General features: G+C 43.8%; 6 protein-coding genes across 6 annotated transcripts; 2 read left to right on the forward strand and 4 right to left on the reverse strand.

Moving 5' to 3' along the window:
* Positions 1–38: 38 nt before the first annotated feature.
* Positions 39–1,020, reverse strand: BGW36DRAFT_285469 (Mob1/phocein; the record flags this gene model as incomplete). Its single annotated transcript, XM_046210319.1, has 4 exons — positions 39–280; positions 343–476; positions 532–625; positions 690–1,020. The coding sequence occupies 4 exons, from the start codon at positions 1,018–1,020 to the stop codon at positions 39–41; spliced, it is 801 nt and encodes a 266-aa protein (XP_046078301.1).
* Positions 1,021–3,802: 2,782 nt separating this feature from the next.
* BGW36DRAFT_422224 (mitogen-activated protein kinase HOG1) lies at positions 3,803–5,300 on the forward strand (the record flags this gene model as incomplete). Its single annotated transcript, XM_046219670.1, has 9 exons — positions 3,803–3,858; positions 3,912–3,959; positions 4,016–4,145; positions 4,197–4,240; positions 4,320–4,419; positions 4,477–4,830; positions 4,885–4,963; positions 5,010–5,193; positions 5,249–5,300. The coding sequence occupies 9 exons, from the start codon at positions 3,803–3,805 to the stop codon at positions 5,298–5,300; spliced, it is 1,047 nt and encodes a 348-aa protein (XP_046078302.1).
* Positions 5,301–9,606: 4,306 nt separating this feature from the next.
* Positions 9,607–12,335, reverse strand: BGW36DRAFT_284934 (fungal-specific transcription factor domain-containing protein; the record flags this gene model as incomplete). Its single annotated transcript, XM_046210277.1, has 4 exons — positions 9,607–10,939; positions 10,998–11,776; positions 11,822–11,942; positions 11,998–12,335. 4 exons carry the CDS (start codon positions 12,333–12,335, stop codon positions 9,607–9,609), a joined length of 2,571 nt encoding a protein of 856 aa, XP_046078303.1.
* A 1,207-nt stretch (positions 12,336–13,542) lies between these two features.
* BGW36DRAFT_393226 (uncharacterized protein) lies at positions 13,543–15,163 on the forward strand (the record flags this gene model as incomplete). The annotated part of the gene is given in 5 exon segments (XM_046217785.1): positions 13,543–13,575; positions 13,595–13,926; positions 13,996–14,476; positions 14,498–14,779; positions 14,861–15,163. The coding sequence occupies 5 exon segments, from the start codon at positions 13,543–13,545 to the stop codon at positions 15,161–15,163; spliced, it is 1,431 nt and encodes a 476-aa protein (XP_046078304.1).
* A 241-nt stretch (positions 15,164–15,404) lies between these two features.
* BGW36DRAFT_368010 (uncharacterized protein) lies at positions 15,405–17,369 on the reverse strand. Its single transcript, XM_046214939.1, has 2 exons — positions 16,555–17,369; positions 15,405–16,490 (listed from the first exon to the last, which is right to left on the reverse strand). The coding sequence occupies exons 1-2, from the start codon at positions 17,119–17,121 to the stop codon at positions 15,498–15,500; spliced, it is 1,560 nt and encodes a 519-aa protein (XP_046078305.1). The 5' UTR covers positions 17,122–17,369; the 3' UTR covers positions 15,405–15,497.
* Positions 17,370–17,729: 360 nt separating this feature from the next.
* On the reverse strand, positions 17,730–18,973 carry BGW36DRAFT_403213 (uncharacterized protein; the record flags this gene model as incomplete). Its single annotated transcript, XM_046218886.1, has 1 exon — positions 17,730–18,973. The coding sequence occupies one exon, from the start codon at positions 18,971–18,973 to the stop codon at positions 18,149–18,151; it is 825 nt and encodes a 274-aa protein (XP_046078306.1). The 3' UTR covers positions 17,730–18,148.
* Between the last annotated feature and the right edge of the window lie 2,372 nt (positions 18,974–21,345).

Genomic DNA, 21,345 nt, shown 5'->3' on the forward strand with positions numbered 1-21,345 from the left:
CTCCACCGATCAACAGAAAGATGCGTAGAGTACAAGTATTAATCACTCCGCAACATACTCTCCACCAAATCGCCCAACGGACCCCAGAAATCCTTACCACTCGAGAGATTGTGTTCATCGATGAAGAGAACATAGTGTTTGAAGCTGGTGTTGAGATGCGGCTCGAGGCCGAGGTTTAGTACCACGTTGTAATGATGACAGTAAATATGTGCGTAGACACGATACAGGCGTTTGAACATTTGTCTAATCAGCGAGGGGAATGCTTTCGGGAATGGGACACCTAGTACTACTGTATTAGTGACTTGTTTGTTATCGTGTATAGAGGCAGTGTGTAGAAAGTACCAGTTCGGCTGGGAAACATCTGCTCGTTGTCAATGTTTCCTTGCACCCAGGCCATCAGGTGTTCGATATACTCCGGAGCAGACATTTTGGTTGGCCGTTTGTATGTTTCGGAGTCCTGCCAGAGGTATTCGAATCTATTGCACGTTTAGAGAAAGATCCAGATCCCAATTATGAATTGCACCAACGCACTCATCTGTAGCTTTCATCTCGGGACAGGATTGCGGCGAACAGAACTCTGTAATCGAGCCATAAAGCAGGTTTATCTGGTTATAAAAGTCGACCACTATCGCCTCTCCGTCAGCCATGTCGTACAACAAAATTCGTCCTTGAATTTATAAGGGGCATACCATTCACGGCCAGCCACTCATTCACATCCTCCCCCTCCGGCAACTTGACTGCTTTCCGCAAACTCCCACTTCCCAGCGTCTCCTCAGCAAATCGCCTAAGCTGGTAACTGCTCGTGCCCCTGGTCGCAGAACGGGGTTTGAATGGGCCCTTGGTGCGCGCGTTGCTGGGTGGTGTTAGTACACACAAACTCCCCTTGAGAGCTCGAACGGCTGGCGAGAGGTAGGAGGGGGGTTCGGAGGGGATGTAGTAACGACGGGCGTTGATTGTCTGTGTCGATTCGGAATGGTTGATGGATGTAGGGGCAAGAAGGGAGGTTCGGAATTGCGCCATTGTGAAACAAAACGCTGGTGATTGTTCTGGATTAAGAAGAGGCGGGGGGAGATGGATGAACGTACATGGTATTCATAAAGGAGGCCATGCTGTGACGTATTTGTTGTTGAGAGCTCGGTACAAGTTGGCTTTTCTTATCGCAAATTCCAGTCTAGGAATTTGGCGATGGTATGTACCAAGGTGTTTGCTTGTGTGGGCGGGGGATTCCTCGATTTTAAATGGAGTGTGATTGTCGATTGCTGCGGTAGGAGATGTTTGATAAATTTCGTTTATCTGGATAGACAGTTACTTAGCAGTAGTAACTAAGTGCAACTGAGATCGAATTAATGATTTAGCTTCGGCTTCCATCTCGAAGTTAGTGATGACGCTTCCCACGCTGCGAGTGGGTTGACGCGTTGCCTGGGTGACGGATCACGTGATACGTCTCTTCCATGAGTCCAATTTAAAACTGACATCAATCAATAATATCTCGATTGATCTGAATCACAGTATTATTCTACATTGCAAAACTGTCAATACTCAATGCAACATAAAAGAGAGGCTTATGGAACCGATGTTAATGCCTAGCATGGCTTCCTTTAGACTTAGCTTCTCAGGCTCATCAGTACCTGCAGAAATTACTTTACTTCCTCCATTTTCAACATACGCTATCAGGTATTAAGCAATTAAAGATGAAATAGAATTCAGTGCATTTTCAGAAGGCGAGAGAACTCAAACTACCTCACATCCAGATCTTCATCTGGACAATATTTTCGTGAGTGTGAAGATGGAGCATATCTCGGCTTTACTAGGTTGGCAATCAACAACCATATCCTTTATACTTCTTCACTACATTTTCTCACAATTTCAAGAGTCTTTATATGACTTAACCTCATCTTCAAATAGTCTGTTAATAGTATATTAATACTTAGTTAAAAAAAAAAGAGAGAACTTTTGCGACAGACCATAATAGATTATCAATATCACTTAATTAAGACAAAATCGATACATCTAGTACTAGGCTATTAAAATAGAGATGATCTCTTTTAATTAAGAAACTCTTTAATTTTAGTTATTACGAATTAGCAAGATATATTATCACAAATTTAGGATATTATCTAATCATATTTACTAAAAAAAAAGTTGATATTACACGAAAATAAAATAGATCTGATTAAGGGGCTTTTATCTACTATATATTTGCTATAAAATGATATTATGATTTTATTTGGTAGTATAATATAATGAAGTGATTATAAATAGTTAAAAGAATTTAATAAAGGATTCTTAAAAGGCTTTATTAATTGAGAAGAAGATGCTTACTACAGAACGTTACATGCGAAAGTTTAGCCCTAACCAGATATATAGTAATAATGCCATATTGACAAAGTAGTCTTTGGGATAATATATAATTTTGTGTATCTATACACTAAGATAACCTTTCGTTCATAATCTTGTTCATATTTACTGCGAGATATCGCTAGAGATAATCAAGCCTGGCAATCCTCTTGCGCTTTTATGCAAGAAACTTGCGCTTGGTTGCCCCACATTTCAGACGTATTTCCTTTGAGCTTTGCTTTTCTCGCCGTTCCCTGTTTGCGTAAAGTTGTAACGCTGGTTTTAACCCATTCAGCTCATCCTCAGGCTCCCACGTATATTTCCACCTAACTCTTACCATCTTACGACTAGAAGAATCCATACGACGCGCCACCATACGTGTGTACTCCCAATAGTCTTTTGAATCTTCATTATCAGTATCCGGCTCTGCGTTCGAGTCAGAATCCTCAAGGTCAGATCCGAGTTCCTCTGATTAAGATATTACTGGCGGTTTCTCAGAGAGCACATGGTTACTCACGTGCACAATTTTTAAGCACTATACGAGAGAGGATCGCGTCTTCGGCAAGTACACATATATCGGTAGGAAATTCATCAAAGCGAAGTTGCAGGAGAATCTGGTCGCAGAGCTCATGACTTACAGAGAGATTTCAAGCGCTCAGAATATATTGTCCCCAAGACGCCACTTGTAGTTATTAGTTCCGGTGCTGAGGTTAGGAAGAGTGAGAAGTGGTCCAGGGAGCAGGAAGACCTGACCGGAATGACTGAGAACCTGATTGCGTGGGATGATGTTAAAAATGCGCCACACAAAGTCTGGAAAACATTGGAATGGAGAGAGATATTGGGGGACAGATCAGGACAGTTGGTAAGGAACTAGATTGAATTAATTACTTTACGTGGCAGAATATCTGCCCACTGATCAGGCTTGTTCTTGTTTTTGCGATTTTAGTACTGATGGTAGTAGTGATTGAAATGTCAGCTTGTCATCTTGTTATTAAATGTTCAGTTTTGATGTCACCGTAGATTATCACATGGGAAGGGCTATAATCTCCATGGAGCTTCTGTAGCCCACAGGTGGTGCCAATCACTCACGGCACCTCTACAGCTTATCCAAAAGATCGACGCTGATAGACGGATATTTTCTCAGCCAATCACGTATTTGCTTCCACATCGAGCTACATACGGACAGATAACTAGTTGACTAGGGATACACCTAATGCATTAGCCCATTATAAATGGTGCATTGATCTTGTGAACCAAACATATCGGGTGATTCGTGGAATGAAAAGAGACGGTAGGGCTAACTAATAAGAAGATAAGGTCTGGGACATGAAGTGCGTGGGATGGTGAGTCCTCGGCTTTAAGGCATAATCCTTGCATTATTACCACCTCTTTGAATGTTTCTACACCTCTATTGCCGTCTCCTACCCTGCATTATACCTATATTCCTGTGGGTATTACCGTCATCATGACTGAATTCATCTATTCCCATGCTATTGACACAGCCTTTGAGATCACAAACAGGTACATATCGAATGTTCGTCAAGTGGTGATCTCTCCTGCTGATAGTCAGTCAGATACACCCATCTACAACATGTTCGCTTTGGCAGAATAGGCCTTGTCTGGTATGTTAATCCGGATCCGATAGGTTATACTGCTATGATTAACCAGCAAAGTCTAGTTCGGCTAAAGATCAACGGAGTGGTCAAATCGTTGCAGTTGAGAAGATGACGAAGCCATTTAGCTCTATTATGACTTCTAAGAAGGCATATCGGGAGCTCAAGGTACTAAGGCACCTGCAGCATAAAAATGTTTGTCCACTGAATACAAGTTGAATACGGGTATAAATTGATAGCCTGAAGGTTAGCGTATTAAGGGACGTTTTTATGTCACCCAGTAAGAATATGTAAGTCATAATTCTGCCACCCCTAATTCGTGCTACCGTCTCCATGTCTCACTCCACCAATGTCCACTGTCAATTATAGATATGTCATTACAGAGTTTGTCGGAACCGATCTTGAAAGCATTCTTGTTTCTGAAACTCTTGAAAACAAAACCGTGAAGCACGTCCTATGTCAGATACTGGTATGCCTCCTAATACTGGTCTTTCTAGGAAGACTTAAATAACTGAGTGGATTGCAGCGTGGCCTGAAGTATATCCATTCTGCAGGAATAGCCCATTGTAACCTCTCGCCAAGCAATATACTTGTTGATGAACATTGCGATTTGAGGATCTCAAATTTTGGTCGAGCACGCATCATGCCCGAAAAGAGAGATTACCATTCCACCGGTCACCCCTCTTCTCCCCAGATTCTGCTAAATGGAGGGAAATATGACAATGGCGTAGATATATGGAGCGCAGGCTGTATTCTAGCAGAGATGTTGGAAGGAAAGCTGCTACTCCCAGGGAAAGATTATAGGTGTCAATTCTCGAGTATCACTGAGCTTCTAGGGGCGATTCCTGACGATGTAATTCGAAACCTCTGGGGCCAGAATGTAAGCCGAATCCCCTATCACTGTGACCTATGGTTAACCTTCACCATGACATAGACTTTGACGTTTGTTCATTCTTTACCAAAAATAGAGAGCCGATCGCTTAGCAACAAATTCAAAAGTGCTGATCCATTGGGTAAGCTCTCTACGATCCGCGGATGATCTTGACATTGACGAGACAGCTGTTGACCTCCTCGGTAATATGCTTATCTTCGACCCGCGAAATAGAGTTTGTGCATATCAAGCTCTTACTTATAAGTATCTTATCCAGTACCACGACCCGGTCAATGAACCTATTTCAAGAGGACAGTTCAAATTGGCTTTCAACGATGCCGACTTGTCAGCTAATACATGGAAGAGGATAATGTATGCTCCATCTTGCTCGTCAGTAATTCTCAAATGCTAATAGCATTGTCAAAAGTGATTCTGAGATACGAGACTACCATAATACGCCAGGGATAAAGCCTGTGTGAAAAATACACTACTGTACCGACACTCAGAGTGAAGAGTATTTCAACGGTCTGGACTATTACACAACGAATCCTCCGTGTTTTAGCTTCGGCGATTACACAATACGAAGTACTTCTAACCTATGGGCTACATAATTGGGATTTTTGGGGTTTCTTTCCTCTCTCCTTCCAAGTTTCTGTCATTATGCATTGATATTTGTCTCCCCAGACGAGATTTTCTGGGAAGAAAGAAGAAACGATGCGTTCCAAGCATACTTACCATGTTATTGTGTTTCCACTTGCTATTTCGTCACCTGCAAAGATATGGTTACCTGAAAACCGCGCCCTATTCAATCGCTGCAACCTACTGAGGATACCGCTCCCAGTCGGCAATATGGTCTGCGTAAGAATATGCGTTCGCTAGATCGCCATTCTCCAGAATAGGTCAGTGAGACGGCTAATATCATATCTTACACAGGGCACTGTCATTCTCCATGGATATTTGAAGCACTCATAGCGACGTAGCCGACCACTTCCATGTCTACCTCCTGGAAAAGGTCCGCATGTGTGTGCTTATTGTCATAGACATTAGATATATGATTTGAGTTTCTTATAACTCTTCACATATTGAGAGCTATTTCTCTGTAGCGAACGATAGCCCTAATTGGTCATTCATCGATATTACTGTCTAAACTAACTACAGGAATTGAGTAGAATTAAATTGAGCAGGAACATAAGAGCTCCAGATATAATAAGCTCCGGATTTTATGTAAAGAATACAGAACTCCGACAATGATTCCCAGAGCGAATCCCGAGTACACTTAGGCCAGACCCTTAACAAGTGATGCGCCCGTCATCAAAAAGTCCGGTGGTCCGGGGAGGGGGGGGGGTAGTGTTAGGTAATCGTCATTGAGAGTAGCCGTCTTCAAGGGACATCCGTTAGAGAGTACTATATGTTCATACGTTTTTGGGTCTGAATTTCCAATTGCATATATAAGGCCTATATTGTAGAGGCCACCTTCGCACAAGCAAAACATGAAAAGATCGTATTAATGATGTAAGGGAGTTATTATCATAAGATAGAATACAAACCGGAGTTGATGGAAGTGGACCTATAGGGTTAAGTTCATCTAGGGTGTGGATGGACTATCCTCTTTGGATAGATGCATTAGTCATGCGGATAACGCGTCCTATTCTGCATCTTTAAGGCGGAAGCCAGGTATTTGTATGGTGATGGTAGCTGGGACATTGATGTCGAATATGGGTTGGATTACGCGATTGTCGGACCTATGCGCCATCGGGTGAACCTTGAATTGAATCAGCTGTGTTATGAGCGTTAGAGAAGCCAGGGTGAGTTCGATTATTAGCTGGCCATTCACCGCTTCAAATGTAACAGTGCTGCGCCATAAGAAGCTCTGGAGATTCCAAGTCATACCTCGGTCGTACCACATCACCAATCAGTCACAGCCGTCCTGTCGAACAGAACGAGAAATTGTCATACCTTCTCGCTCATTTTGTTGACCCCTCAAGCTTAGCTTTCTCAGCTTCCAGCGCCATCGAAGCAATTCACACCGGACAAGCTTGTGAGATTCTCTTAGAGTACCGACTTGCAGCAAAGGTGACGTCGCGGTGGTACATTTCATGCATTATGCAGAATGGGATAACGACATAGGAGTTTATCCAATACGGACTTTTCAACCGGGAAACTGCCATTTACTTAAAGAGCATTATTTTGAAGGAAGATGAGACGTGATTAAATATGAAGCATGACCACCTGCAGCATTTGACTCCAGCGCCCCTCAAATTTACTCAGAAGATTCTCCAATTCCATTCTATGTTTTCTACCCAATATCCTCTTGTGTTCGAGAAGTGCTAGAAACTGCCCCTCCGCGTCCGATCTCTGCTTTTTATTGTCATAAATATCAGCGAGCTGCATAATGACCTCGTCAATCCGTCGGATTTCATCTCTGATCGGCTTGTTCTGAAGGTGAGCTTTAATCTTAGCTCGATCGCACTTCCGAGGGATAATGCCCAACTGATCCACATCTTTTGGGAAGGGAGGGAGAAGGGCCATCGAGATGGTGGCCACACTCGAATATGTACATGATTATCCAGTCTTCGTGTTTCAACCAGACTACCATAGAGTGGTTTGGGGAGGGGTAAGCCCGTTGTGATGACCTCAGTGCTATGGTGAGTTGGGACTTATATTAAATGAGAGTTATGATGGCAAGTATTTGAACTGTTTGTTAGGAAATCTAAGAAAGTATCACGGCACCCTTGACAGTTATTAGAAAAGAAAGATTTTGTGGGCATAATATCAACGTAACTCAACCTCAAAGAGCCGTTATGCTGATTGGCCTTGTTATATATCGTATCCCATTATTCGGCGAGCGGGTCACAATTGTGGGTATCTCCCAGCCACCTTACTGCTTCGTCACTCTAGACACTGTTCACGCACGAACATGTCTCGGATTCATACCATGTGAAAGTTGTCGACGGCAGATCCTGAAAGTTCTGGCAACAAAAGTGGATTTAATATGTTTCTAATGTGGATTGCACCTCAAAATGAACTTGGAGGACAACTAGTCACTAGACAGCTACACCTACAGATACTTAATCGGAAAGAGATCATATTATAGCACACACCTTTCTAGAACAGCTAACATATGGGTGGAGACGGTTAACTTTTTGACGCTATCTTAGCGTGCACGTTCCTCTGCATTATTTTGTATCAGGTTTGGTCGGAAATGACTCCCATCATGAATGGGACACACACAATGACCCACGTTCGCCTGTCGAAGAACCGATACAACCCAACAAGACTCCAGATTACGCAAATACTTAATCATAATCAGCCTCTTCATAAATTCAGCCCAGGAATTCAAGCATGGGAACAAATGATTCAGTTGACCGCGGAGTAGGATTCAGATTTGAAAGGGGACCCCGGGCAGGTATTTGAATGGAAACAGCGCTCATGGGGGACGATGACACGTAAATAGTGCAGCTCGCAATACGTTAGCTGTGCCCAAACGGTTGGAAAAGAAGAAAAGCTTGTCACCCAGCCACGGAATTGGCACTCGGCACCTATGCTCCTATCCAGAATGCCGCGACATTTACTGCATGGCAATCGGTTGATAACGCCATCATTAGTGACTTCGGACGGCGTGAAAGGATGAACTGAAATATTGTCTCTGTGGTTGTCTTATATTTAGGCATATGGCCTTGGTCGCCGTTGAAATTCGCTCGAAGAGCTGTCTCATGCAACCAATGAGATGTGCCAGAAGCACGGAAAGAAACACTGCAGTTGGTACGCATATGTGACCACACCACCCGCTATGATTGTAGCAATTGATGCACGTTCAGATATGATCATGGCCATAGCCAGAAGCGTGCGTTGCTTCAATTCTGTTCTATAAAATGCCGAGATTTTGTTTTCAGTAGTGGTGGCGGGACATGAGGACTTTGCTATCGCTGCCGTGCATCGTATACCCAAGGTACGATGGTTGAAACACAACGAGCACGAGCACGAGCACGAGCACGATATACGCTCAAGGGCAAGAAGAAGCAGATAATTCAGAGACGGGAAGATGAGAGGGAGGCTTTGTCAATTTATGAATAGCACGCGAGCTAACAGTCCATTAGATCAAACCAAGGAAGGTCCACGAGACGACAGCAAGTCTAAAAATCGTGCATCAGATGAATCTGAGCCACCAGGTTTGGCAGCAGAAGTGAGGTATCCGGTCCCTGTGAGCGATTGACTCGGAATAGAAGAGGTCGAACAGACAGACGAGTGGCCTAGCGGCTAACTAGAAAAAGGCGTCGAGAGTCGCCACAACCGCAGGCTTAGGAGGCACAGTAAAAAGTTGAATGGGATCGTGTCAAAGGAGAGTACCGCTAATTCCCGTCCCCTCTTCCAGTTGATCCAGCAGTATCGTGAGTATGAAGATACTCATCCAATCTGTTAGCACGTTCTAGAGAATGCCCCACGGGCCAGGGGGCCCATTTCCCTGAGTTGATGAGAACAAATAGCGAGATATGACCATGAAAATTTTGGACGATTGTGAAGCCCACATCAGGAAGCTATGCTGGAACGGGTGAGTAGGTCCATGAGTCGACTGCTCAAAGGGTAATAGCCGATTTGTGACAGCTCGCAAGATTGCCACCGCCCTTAGCTCCAGGAGAGGGAGCTAAGGGACAGTGGAGAAAAAGGGAGAGCAACAGGGACAACGACAATGAATTCATGCTTGACTTTCACCCGTAAGGTTAGCCACTGTAGACTGAGTAAAAACTGGTAGGAGGTGAGTGTAAATGTTATATTCAAGTTCCAGGCTCACAAATCCATATCATAGGGATTAGGCAAATATGGAGGAATCTCTTCTCTGGCAAGATCGTAGGCCAAAGCCTCATCTTGTTGTATTGGTTCCGGTGCAATCCACGCATCTCCAAGATTTGGTTCCTGTAGCGGCTGAACCGGCAATGGCTGGTAGAGCATATCAGGCAGAGAAGATGAAATATCAAGCTGCATCTGCGTAATACTAGACCGATTATGCAACCCAGAGAGGGAGGACTTCGTGAGGGAGTTCTGTGCCACGTCTAGAAGAGAGTCGACTTCCACTCCAATGTGAGGAGCGATGTGTCTCATGCATGCATCACATAATTCCCAGGCTCGGTGGCAAGCCGAGCTCTCATTAGACATGCGGAGTAGCCAGTGGATTGCTTTCTTCGTCAGCTTGAATATCTTGGCTATCTCATGAGGCATGTGAACTGCATGAAAGAAAAGTTCCTGGAGCAAAACTGTTGTCGCTTGTACCATTACATGCAGAAGACACCACCATGGACTGAGCACATTAATCTCACTGGCGTTAGGCTGCTTTAGAATCAATTCCAGTACATGACGAGCTGACTCAACGCATAAAATCGCAATCCTGTTATGGAATGATCCCGTGGAATGCTGTTTGGTTCGGTCGGCAAGGAATAGACACGGGTAGCTTAGATATATCCTCGTGGTATAGAACTGACACGCAAGATGCAGTCTCTGTTTTGAGAATACCTGTGAGGTCTGTTCAATAGTAAAATTGAACTCGCCAGGAAGATTGGAGAGCCATATATCGACCTGTGCGGCGCCATTCGTGATAGTATTTTCATCCAAATTTGGCTTTCTAGCATGGCTGACATAGAGTCGACTGATGATGTCTTGAGTTATTGAGGTTAAACTGGTCAGGTAGAGGAAACACAGCGAGCTATTTGGAGTAATAGATTCTAATATTCTAGAACCGAACCGTGCCCCGTAGTCCTTAGCAGTCTGACAAGGTATTGACGCTGGTGAATACATTGCGGATTGCTTTATACAACTAAACAAGCCAGTCGTAAGGCTGGTTATGCATTGCTGACGCAACACAGGGTTACTAAGCAGCGCAGAGACGTTCGGCAAATGAAAATCATCCTCGTCGAATGGAAGTGGTAGAGGTGCGAGACAAACATCACCACTGATGCAAGTAGGCCGCCCGGTCATAGTGCAAAGGACATGCTCGAGAGTATACAACGACCACCATACGCGGCATCGCACCTCCTTGGAGATATCAGAAGTAAGTGTGCTTTTGCTGCTCAGATTGATTCCCAGTCCAATTGCAGAGCGAATAGCAATGCTAGAGACCCTCCAGGATCTATCTGGACCGGTTAACAAGCTTCAAACCGGCACGATTTGGGTTAGAAATGACACACCTGTTGATCTGCTCAGTTGTAAGGAAATAGAAAGCAATTAGACCCTCGATTTGAACCTGCTGTAAGTCTGGGTGATCAAACAGAGTCTTCCCATTCATGCTGAGTTCTCTTGCACGAGTAAAGTATACCCGATGATCCTTGTCATTATCGACCCAGTTGACCCGAGCGATGTAGGAATATTTTGCGGATATAGCAAAAACCATATTAAGGATTGCAAGCCATTTATCGCTAGGTTTGACCCCAGATTGATCGTAGAATCTCCTATACTGAGACATGAACGTTATTTTCCCTAGAATTGGGAAATAGGGATGCACAGAAGTTAGATAAGCTTTCAGCAACATATCAGCATATTCCCTTGGTGGAATACTATAAGGGTCAATTGTCTCGTTCACATTGATTCCAACATTGTCAAGATGGTAGTTCAACGACACAATGGATAAGCCGTCATACGACTCAGCGAGGGTCTCGTAAGTCGAGCTCGGCTCCATATCGCAGTCATGGTGGAAAGGATGGTCAAAGTCTCGCGGTCTAATGCTCGTCACACCGGATGCTATTCTCAATCGCTGTAACCAGTGAAGTTCTGAGCCCTTGCCTATGTATCCGGATGCCCTAGACCTTTCATTTCTATTAAAATCTTCAGCTACACAGTCAACGGCGCCAAGTGATCCAAAATCTGTACACCAGTTATAATCGATATCGTTGTTAGGCCCATCGCGTCCTGTTTCGTCCGAGGACGGTACTGCAGCAGGTCCTGGAAGATCATCATCGGACGATATACACTAAGGCAGCAATCAGCTGACGCAAGGCTAGTGGATATTGGGGACTATGGGTACTTTCTCCAAAGTGGTTCTTATCCGATTGGCATCGATCTCATCTACTCTTGTGCTGAGATCGCGAAGCAACTTTTCATACTCTACAGCCTTGAGGGTTATATCGTCGAGCTCTCTTGTGTCTCATTAGTTGGTGGAAATCAACGCGGGGACAGAAACAATGCAGATACCTCTTCGTCCTCATAATCTTTCCATCCACGTAGTAGCACGAGACTTGGAGATCATTACAGGCTCGACAGCTTGGTAAGTCCTTGGTACACTTTGCCTTCCGCTGCCTACAGGATTCGCATGCCCTTGAGCTTCGTTGGAGAACCTCTGCATTGACCTCGTTGACTGATTTATCCCCTCTTATCCATCGAGGTATGGCGACCTTGTTGACATATGCGTCATTGGCGACAGAAAAGGAGGTGGTAGTGATAGAATCGGTTGATAAGGAAGGAAGATGGGTTCGGATTATATTGTCGTGCTCTGGTGTGCCGTCGGTCGCAGACCCTGATGCGACTGCCATGCGGGGCGACTTGGATTGCATGCGGTGCCCATCAGATGTCCTTTATTATTACTGCTGAAAGAAACATAGAAAGAGAAACCGCTATCACCGGACCATAGCTTTGGAGTATTCGGGAAAAGCTTTGTTGTGTGGAGCGTAGGATCATCATTTACCGACCAGGTTGCTATAAACACTTGAGAGCCGTTGCGAGATTTCAAGCGACTGTCGTACGACTGACTATAGCAATCGTTGAATGAGAATTGTTTCTTGGCTGTAGAAATACACGGTGTAAATATGAGACCTCCGTTCAACAGTTGGTATTGCCAATAGTGAATTACAGGAGTGAGTCCATGAAGTCGCACGAGGCATGACCATGTCGGTGGGTAGGAATCGGTGTCAAACATGACAATTTGCGTAATTTAAAGGCGGGTCAATGTGGGAGCTTTTATTGGCTAATATCCCTTATTAACCAATGAAAATTTGACCAAGTGTCTTGCCTCGTATGATTTGTTAGTAGAAGGGGGTCTGACGACACAACAGGCAGTGGTTGGTTTGTGATGGGATTCAATGCTAAGCCTTGGAAGAACGCTAATGAGACATCGGCCTGGCTCTAGACCCCCTTAGCAAAAGAAGGGCCATTCGGTCATGAGCAGCCAAATGTCCAAAGGATACGGTGGAGCTGGTGGCAACGAACTTGGAGAAACTCATGCGATTTCTCCCTGCTTATGAATCCGATGATGATACCTCCTCTCATAGTCACCCAGCGGTTCACATAAAGTACGGCAAGGTTCCGTAAGTCAACCAATGTTTTTCTAGGGATTAAATATTCTTTTCCTCAAATGACCCGGTCTCCATCATCTTCAATATTATTAACTTGGACAGACTGTGACTTAAATCCAGATTCTCAAGACGAAGTGATACCTCTTAAGTGTTCATTTCATACCTCCCATGCCCTTAGCTTTACCTCCTGGATCATAGGGAAACCTTTCAAGAACTGTAATACCAAAATTCAGCATATCTTGTCTTTTCTTTTCTTTCTTTTTTCCTTCCCCTCCCCTCCACAATCTTAGAAATTTGGGTGGTGGTCTCTACGCTGATGCTAATCTATAAGTGAATATTAGATTGAGAACAACCATGAGTAGGATTATATTCCTATCTCTAGGCATATGGCACAGCATTCTTCGTGAAGTATATACATCTGCTTATTTAATTTATTGCCTTTTATGAAATGATGCGCTTCAAAGGCCCTTCTCTTGAAGCTGTATTTCTAAGAGTGACAGCTTTCCCATCATGACCTATTTTCTGCTACTAGAGTCTGTCGAGATTTTAATGGGATTGTCAATCCCATCCTCTACCGCAATGTACGCTTTCATTTGTCTGGCCAGATTCTGTCTATCGACCGTCTACTTGACAGACTGGAAATCTTCTCCATGCCCGGATTTAACCTCACTCAGTACACCCGGAGAGTGATGGTTTCAGGCTCCTGGTATTGGTCCTACGATCAGCTCGAATCCGATTTGGGACAAGAGAATATGGTATCGCCTGCAGTGAGAATGTTTAACGCTCTCATTGCAACCTGTATATCTAAAATGTGGGGTTTAAGGGAATTCATGTGGGTGCTAGGTCCATATTGCGTGTTTTTGGGGTGCCCACCAACTTTGAACTGACACATAAACTGCAGCTGGGATGCACATATCACACCCACCCAGCAACTAATATCTGTACTTTCCCTGGCTTCAAACTTGAAGCTTTTACAGCTGCGAGTTTCTACGAATGACACCCCTTTTCCTTATTTCCATCCGACTCTCCGATTGGATGGATATATCAACCTGCGATCGTTGACTCTCATCCACATAAATACGAGCGCTATCCTTCATCCTATTGGTAATGTTCTATTTTCCAGCAAGAACTTGGACGAGCTTAGTCTTAGGGCAGATGAAAGTAGACAGCTTCTGTTTCGCCCAACATTTGATGACTGGGCCGGACAAAAGGTATTGAATTTAAAGACTCTTGATCTACGAGGATTTGTCGATTTGGATTCACCATCCCAGCCGATGTGGGACTACCTTTCTCTGGTGGATTTAAAAATACTCACACTGGAAACGACTCCTTCCTTGCTAGAGAATCCGGAAAATGTTTGGGGTATGCTGACTGCAGGTAAGGTGAGACTCACGGGCTTAAAGACAAATCTCGTGTCTACCAGTCTGATCACATTCATTGCTTCGTTTTCTGGACTAGAGAGTCTGTGTCTCACACCGAGTCTTCAACCTCAGGCTACTCACGTGATACCTTCATGCCTAGCTTGTTTGGCGAGACTACATTCTTCTTCTTTGAGGGTGCTCTCAGTCTTAACACGGAACGAAAATGAAGAAACATATGGTCTTGATCAAAATTGTCTAGAGTTTATCAGTGTGCAATGCGCTCTATTGGAGGAATTCGGTTTTGGACTGTCAATGCATAACTTGGTAAGCCAATGAGCTTCAGATTTTTATGTGTTACTTTACCGCCATTCCTCGCTGATGTTTTTTTTTTAATCTCTGATAAAGAGCTATATGGATCATGTCTTTCGGATTCCACTCCTCCGGGTGCTACATATCCAAACTTTAACTAATAGGAGCGATTATGCCATAGAGCATAACGAAAATTGTCTTCGCGAGCAAGTGTCTAAGTATCTTGCAAGAGGATGTACCCCTTGTATACAATATATCGCTTTTGATGCAGGCCCTGTATATTCACTAACGAGAAATCCAGTCAGATGGAGCATTATATCAGAATGCCTTGGCTACTGCTATGATACAGTTATATTTCGAGATAGATCGCTTGATTGGATGACTACTTACTTGTATTAGGCGCAGGCAATGTTGAAAGTTTTACCCACGAGTTTGTGAGAATGTACCCATCACACGCACCAATTCGATTAACAAGAGCGAAAACAAATATGATGAATAATAGTGCTGTTAATCCATCCAGTTGACTACCTGGTTAACTATGAATTACAAAATGCAAACGCCATAAGTTATGTAATCATGGTAGTTTAAGATTGACTGTGTTGTGAAATTTAGGGGAATAGGGGCTCAGGAAGAATATTGACTAGTAAACGTGTGTATATTGAAGCTGTTATAAAGAGTGTTATCGTCTAGGTTATTCGACCTCTCGTACCTGATAAGGTTTCCAGCAATATTTTCACCCTGTACCTGAGTATACAGATATCGCCTTGATAACAAGTCCCCTGGTCTTCTCAAAATTAAAAACCTCCGCATGATCTAATTCTTCAAACCAGAGGATCTCAAGCCCTGATCCTACCCACGGCCGCGTTTTCCATTCTCCCGCCACATCCTTGGTTTTGCAATTGGTCAGTGTTGTTTCTGATACAATTCCATCTGGCAAAGAGCTCATAAGGTAACGTCCAACGGCTTCCGTATCCGTAATAAGATCCTTCGCACTTAACACAACAGTAACATCCCTGCCCATTCTCTTGTTATCTTCGTTTTTTAAACCCAAATCCTGCTTCCAGATGATATTATCACTCCAACAAAACCTCCTAGCCAAGGTATGCGCAACTCCGATATCCTTACTCCCAAAGTACCACACCTCATGTTCGTTCGGTCGCACCGGTTGGCGGGCCGTAAAGTTGTAGGCAACGTCTGGGAGGTGGAGGAGGAATGAGATCGGGTCAATAAACATGGTCGGGCCAACAAGAGGCGCAGTGAGACTGGATTTGAGGAGATGAGTCGCGATAATGGAACCATAAGAATGAGAGACAAGCACAAAGCTGCTCCAGCCATGGAACTTGACAATTTCCCAGATTTCACCGACCATAACATTTTTCTCCAGTGCGAAATGAGTGATGCGTGAGCTCACGGGCATAATCTCGAGCGCAATAACTCCAATTTCGCCATCTGCACTGGCGCCTTCTTTGGCGAGGTCTCCGAGAAACCTAGTATATGGATACAGTCCAACGCCGATACCGTGTATGAATAGCACCGGTAGCCGGCTCTTCGATGTATGCTGCCGATGCCAGTACGTAAGATGTTTGGCCGGTGACATGTGAGTAGAGAATAACGTGGGGGGACGGAAAGGAAAGATAGTAAAGAAGCGCCGGAGGGAGGTGCGGTGGGGGTTGAATCCATGAGACAACATCGCACAATACATCGCAGTGTCAACTACAAAGATACACTAATGAAACCAGTATGGTTAGCAAGTTGCGGGTTTCAAAACGGTCAGCACAGATATGACAGACGGTATACCATAGGAGACTGCGATGCAAACCATCAAACTCATTTAGAATCTGCCCCAAACTCTTTGCATTGTCCCTTCCAGGTGGCAGTTCTCTTCCAAACAATTTCTCTGTCTCTCTTGTATAAGCTTCGACTTGAGGCTCATATTGCTCCTGTACCTGTTCAGTATGAAAGAACGCCCATCTGATAAAATCCTTGACATTTTCACGCTTGATATATCCATCCTTTGCGATCATTAGCCAACGCCTAAGATACTCCTCTAGATTCACCACATTGCTGTTGCAGTATCGAAACAGTTTGTCTCTCTCCTCTTGTGATAGGGGTTCAGAATAGATTGTAGAGCGTTTGAGGCGGTATCGGAGTGGTAGGAAGACCGTAATAAAAAAAACCGCCTCAATCACCAGCCAAGCTTCGATGGGAAATGGGATATGAAAGCAACCAATAAATTGGGGGAGATACGGACGGAGTAACAGCCGAATGGTGACCAAGATACCAACAGGAGCAATATTGTGAAGAAAGAGTATGCAGGTACGAATAAAGATATACTCAGCAGTCGACGTTCCGATCATCGCGGCCTCTTGCTTTTGTAGCCCCTACTCTGCGGTGAGGCTGACAGTTACTCACAATATTCGTCAGTGTAGGAGCTAGGTAGAGCGAGAATATTAAAGCCCATCTTATACAAACCCGAGGCCTGCTATTCCCCAACAACAATGGTTTCGTGGTACCGCGGCTCTCCCAACAATTCCCTTCGCCTGAGAGATCATTTAAACGTGCTAATACTATCAAGAAGAGACCGGGGCCAGGATATGTAATGGAGTGGTCACTATGCAGTTGAAGATGCCAAGCATGCCGTAGTCCTTGGGTAACCTTAGTATAGTGAGTCTAATCCTTGTCGTTTAGTGTTAAGACAACGCCTGGTGCCCATTGGCTAGCTTAAGCAGACCAACCGTAGCGATCCCACTCGCTCTAGTGGAGACACGTTTACGCTCTATTTTGTATGTAGAAGAGTCCCCCTACCATCATCGATAGTTTTATCTAGCTTCCTGTTCCTAGTATTTGTTTACCTACTATTTCACAAAATGTGACCATGTTGAACAGACCGATCTAATCGGTCAATTAAAGACTGGCATTATCCTTCTGAATCGAGTGGTTTTAATCACTGATAGTAGACCATACGGATCAGTCGGGATTGTGGGTACGCTAGCCAGCAGTACGCCTCGTCACCTACTTAATAACTATGTATGCATGTGACATTCACATGTTTATGTACTGTACAATAGATCCTTTTTTCAATATTTTGTTCCCCAACAGTGTTTCCAAGCTCTCCTTACATCCTCCACATCTACCGCATCCACGTCATATTTTCAACTTGGTATAGCTACGTCACTTGGGAAAGACCACGGGTATGCTTTGTAACTATATGCCCCAAGCTGTTCGACGACATCCCATCGCCCAGAAGACGAGAGGGGAAATAGGACACATGCATGGGACATATATTACATCTAGTCCCGGATCATCCCGACCTTTAGGCCTTCAAAACAACAAGCCACCAAATATTTATATAGATTTTGCTATCCAGGGAACGGGAAATAGCATTCATTGTGGACAGGACACAAACTCATGCATATGTGTAAGGAATCGGTATAATTCCACCGCACCATTTTCAATCCGATACATATCATATGGGCAGTATTCAACAGCCTCAACATTATCCTGCAATCCTAGCCAACAAGCCATTAAGAATCCCTCAATTTCCCAAGCTACACGTTCGTAAATGTCTGAGAACACATCCACACCTTTGAACAGGTGCTCGCCTCTCTGTTTGACAGCAAAATTGTAGTTGTCAACCCATGCATGATAGAGCGGCGCTAGGATTGGATAACGTTGTTCAATCACGCTCGCACCAAAACCCTCTTCAGTGGCCAGCGTATGCTTCCCACTGTTGTTCTGCACAAGGATTGAGGATTGCCAATATGGAGAGAGTTGATAGTGATATGTTGCTGGTAAATTTCCAACAACAACTGTTGGCCGTAGCAATAAAGGCTCATCTACTGAGGCTGCACAGCGTCCGTTCAGCCCCATGTGTGGGTGAGATGTATTGGTGAACTCAAAAATACATCCATCGTTAAGTGTGAGTCGGAGACCGTATTTAGTCTCAAGAAGCACTATCTTTGAAGATACATGTGACACTAACCAATGTACCATTTTATCGCCGCCGCGCTGAATTGGTATGAGGATAGCTTGGAAACAGGCTGCCAACTTTTCCCACTTAGGGCCAAGAAGCCTGAATAAGCGACGCACCCCAACCCCATTTTCAAAGGTGGAGCTGAATCTCGGCAGATACAACAGTGTCGAAGTAGATGCGAGGACGGAGCGGCGTTGTTTAGAATAAATCTTTAGAACCCGTAATGGCTCCTGCATCGCAGGGTGATGACGGTGATCAAGGTCAAGTGTATTGACTATTGTGCTATGTTCAGTATCCCTGGGAAAAGAAGTGTTACTCTAAAGTAACCCAGTTATTTAAGGGAGAGGAACAATTTCCTTTTCACTTTTTGGATACTTATCTATAGAGCGCTAATTATCGAAAAATCGGATTCGTGCGGAACGTGAAGTATTTGCATCGTCGCCTAAAAATTAGCGGGAGCTGGCAGTTGCTGTGTTAAAAGCCTAACTGATGAGTGACGTTCTCCATTACTTTGGAGAAATGTGCTGGAAAGAGTTGATGAAAATCCACCACGATATCCTCCAGGTAATATCATATTTTGTAGTGGGTGCGACTGTAGCGCTCCTTCAATACCACAATGACCCCTGATAGGTTATAAAGCGCATTTGTTGTCCCTTTGATATTGAAGTCCAGGTATTACACTTCAATTCATCATCTGGCATAGTTGCTTATAATTGAAAAAATACGACCCTTTCAGTGGCAGACTAAAGCTCTGGTACAAATAACCCATTTTTTCAAACCTAATGATGTCCAACGTTCCTAAAATCTAGACCGTTCCACTGGTTGCGGCGTAGCAGCTTCCCTTTGCTGGAGGTCTGCTGGCATCCTGTCTGGCATCATTCCAGCGGGGGAGTATCTTCAGTACAATAAATTGTAGCCCTCATTTATATGGATGGGGCTTAGAACTAAGACTAGTTGTATTGATCTGTGCGTGAGAGGGGATGTTGGATTTACAGGGATGACAAGGGGTCGGGAATTTTGTCCACCAGTAAGAATATGACTACAAAAAATCATAAGATTTGGAAATGCCTGGCATTTATTATCTAGCCTTTCATTGTTAAACTGGTATTGAAGTGATGAGATAGTGGACCCAGTATTAAATACATTGTCTGTAATTGTCTCGAAAGAACACGCTTTCTTCTGTTACGTGGCAGAGATGTTGCAATTAATATCTAATAGCTTGCACGACGTAGATTAGCATGCAAAGGAGCAAATAACTCGGAGATATTGAATCGCGCTCCCACAACGTCTCAAAACCCACGATACCAAAATCATTTGAATTTATAAAATTTGTTTTAGATTCACAGAGAAAGCTTGCAGCGCACTGAACTGGAAGAAATGTAATCATTGGTAGCCTCATTGAGGTTGATTCGCACGTTTATCTCATTTTCGCAGGCTGAATAGACTAGGAACTTTCCACAATGTCCTTACCTACTCAGAAATCGGCGGTTCTTGGATTCTGGTGATCTCCAAAATAACCCCACCGAGCCATATAATCTTATGCAACATTTTGACTTTTGGCCGTGCAATATACCTGTGGAAGATCATATATTCGATATACCCGAAGACTTAATGTACCAGGAGCCTACAGCCGCGCTTAGGAGCATATATGACTCGAAAAGACTCCCTCGATATATTGCTGATATAACTACAGATGACACGTATTTTTGCCCGTCATTCCCCTCGGTAGATAAACAAGCCGAGCGAAAAATAAATTCATTTTGCTTACATCTTCCATTTAGTTGACGGAATACGACTCGCAGTCATCACATTCATTAACAAGTCATCACCGTTTCTCAACTGCTCATGCAACTGATGATGACCTAAAATGCTGCAGCGCTGAAGCATTGCAAACCATTAGCTCCGATGAACCAGGCCAGGGTATAGAGAAATGCTCTTCTGCCAGACTCACCATGCAATCAACAATAAAAAACAAGGCCTCACCAAGCCCGATGTCTCAGCAATCTTTAGCAGATGCCCTTGCATGTATACGAAAACTTCAGAGAGAAATTCAATCGCTTAGGAATGATGTAGTCGAGATGAAAAAATATATTGATTCAGGAAGAAACTGCAGTATTGTTAATAAGAAAAAGCGAATTGAAAAAAACTGTAACTGCTAAGTTTCATGATACATTACTGAGCTGGGCTTTCAAGTCCTCGTTTTCTTAGTGTTGAAATCCTTGGTTTATAACTAGCGATCTGCTAACTGGTAGAGAGGTTCCGTTCGTGAATCTTTTCCCAGGCCCCATTGTCGAGAAAACACCAGACCTATCTGAGTCACGATTGTATTGTTTTATAATTGGCAATCAATTGGATGGCCATATTGTATATATGGATTCCAAGGATGATGTTAATGGGGAAAAAAACAACAATGAACAATATATACGTTTTCGGACCCCACACTTTAGAGATATTTTCTTTAAGCTCTAATACCATCTTCGTTTCTGCTTTGAAAATAGTTTTAACACAGTTTTTAGACCTTTTAGCTCCTTTTCCAGCTTTCATATGTGTATCTATCGAACTTTTGCTAGCATTGAGGATATTAACATGATATCTCTAGATATATATA

Source organism: Talaromyces proteolyticus, assembly GCF_021365285.1.
Source record: "Talaromyces proteolyticus strain PMI_201 chromosome Unknown BGW36scaffold_1, whole genome shotgun sequence".
In the NCBI taxonomy this organism is placed as follows: Eukaryota; Fungi; Ascomycota; class Eurotiomycetes; order Eurotiales; family Trichocomaceae; genus Talaromyces; species Talaromyces proteolyticus.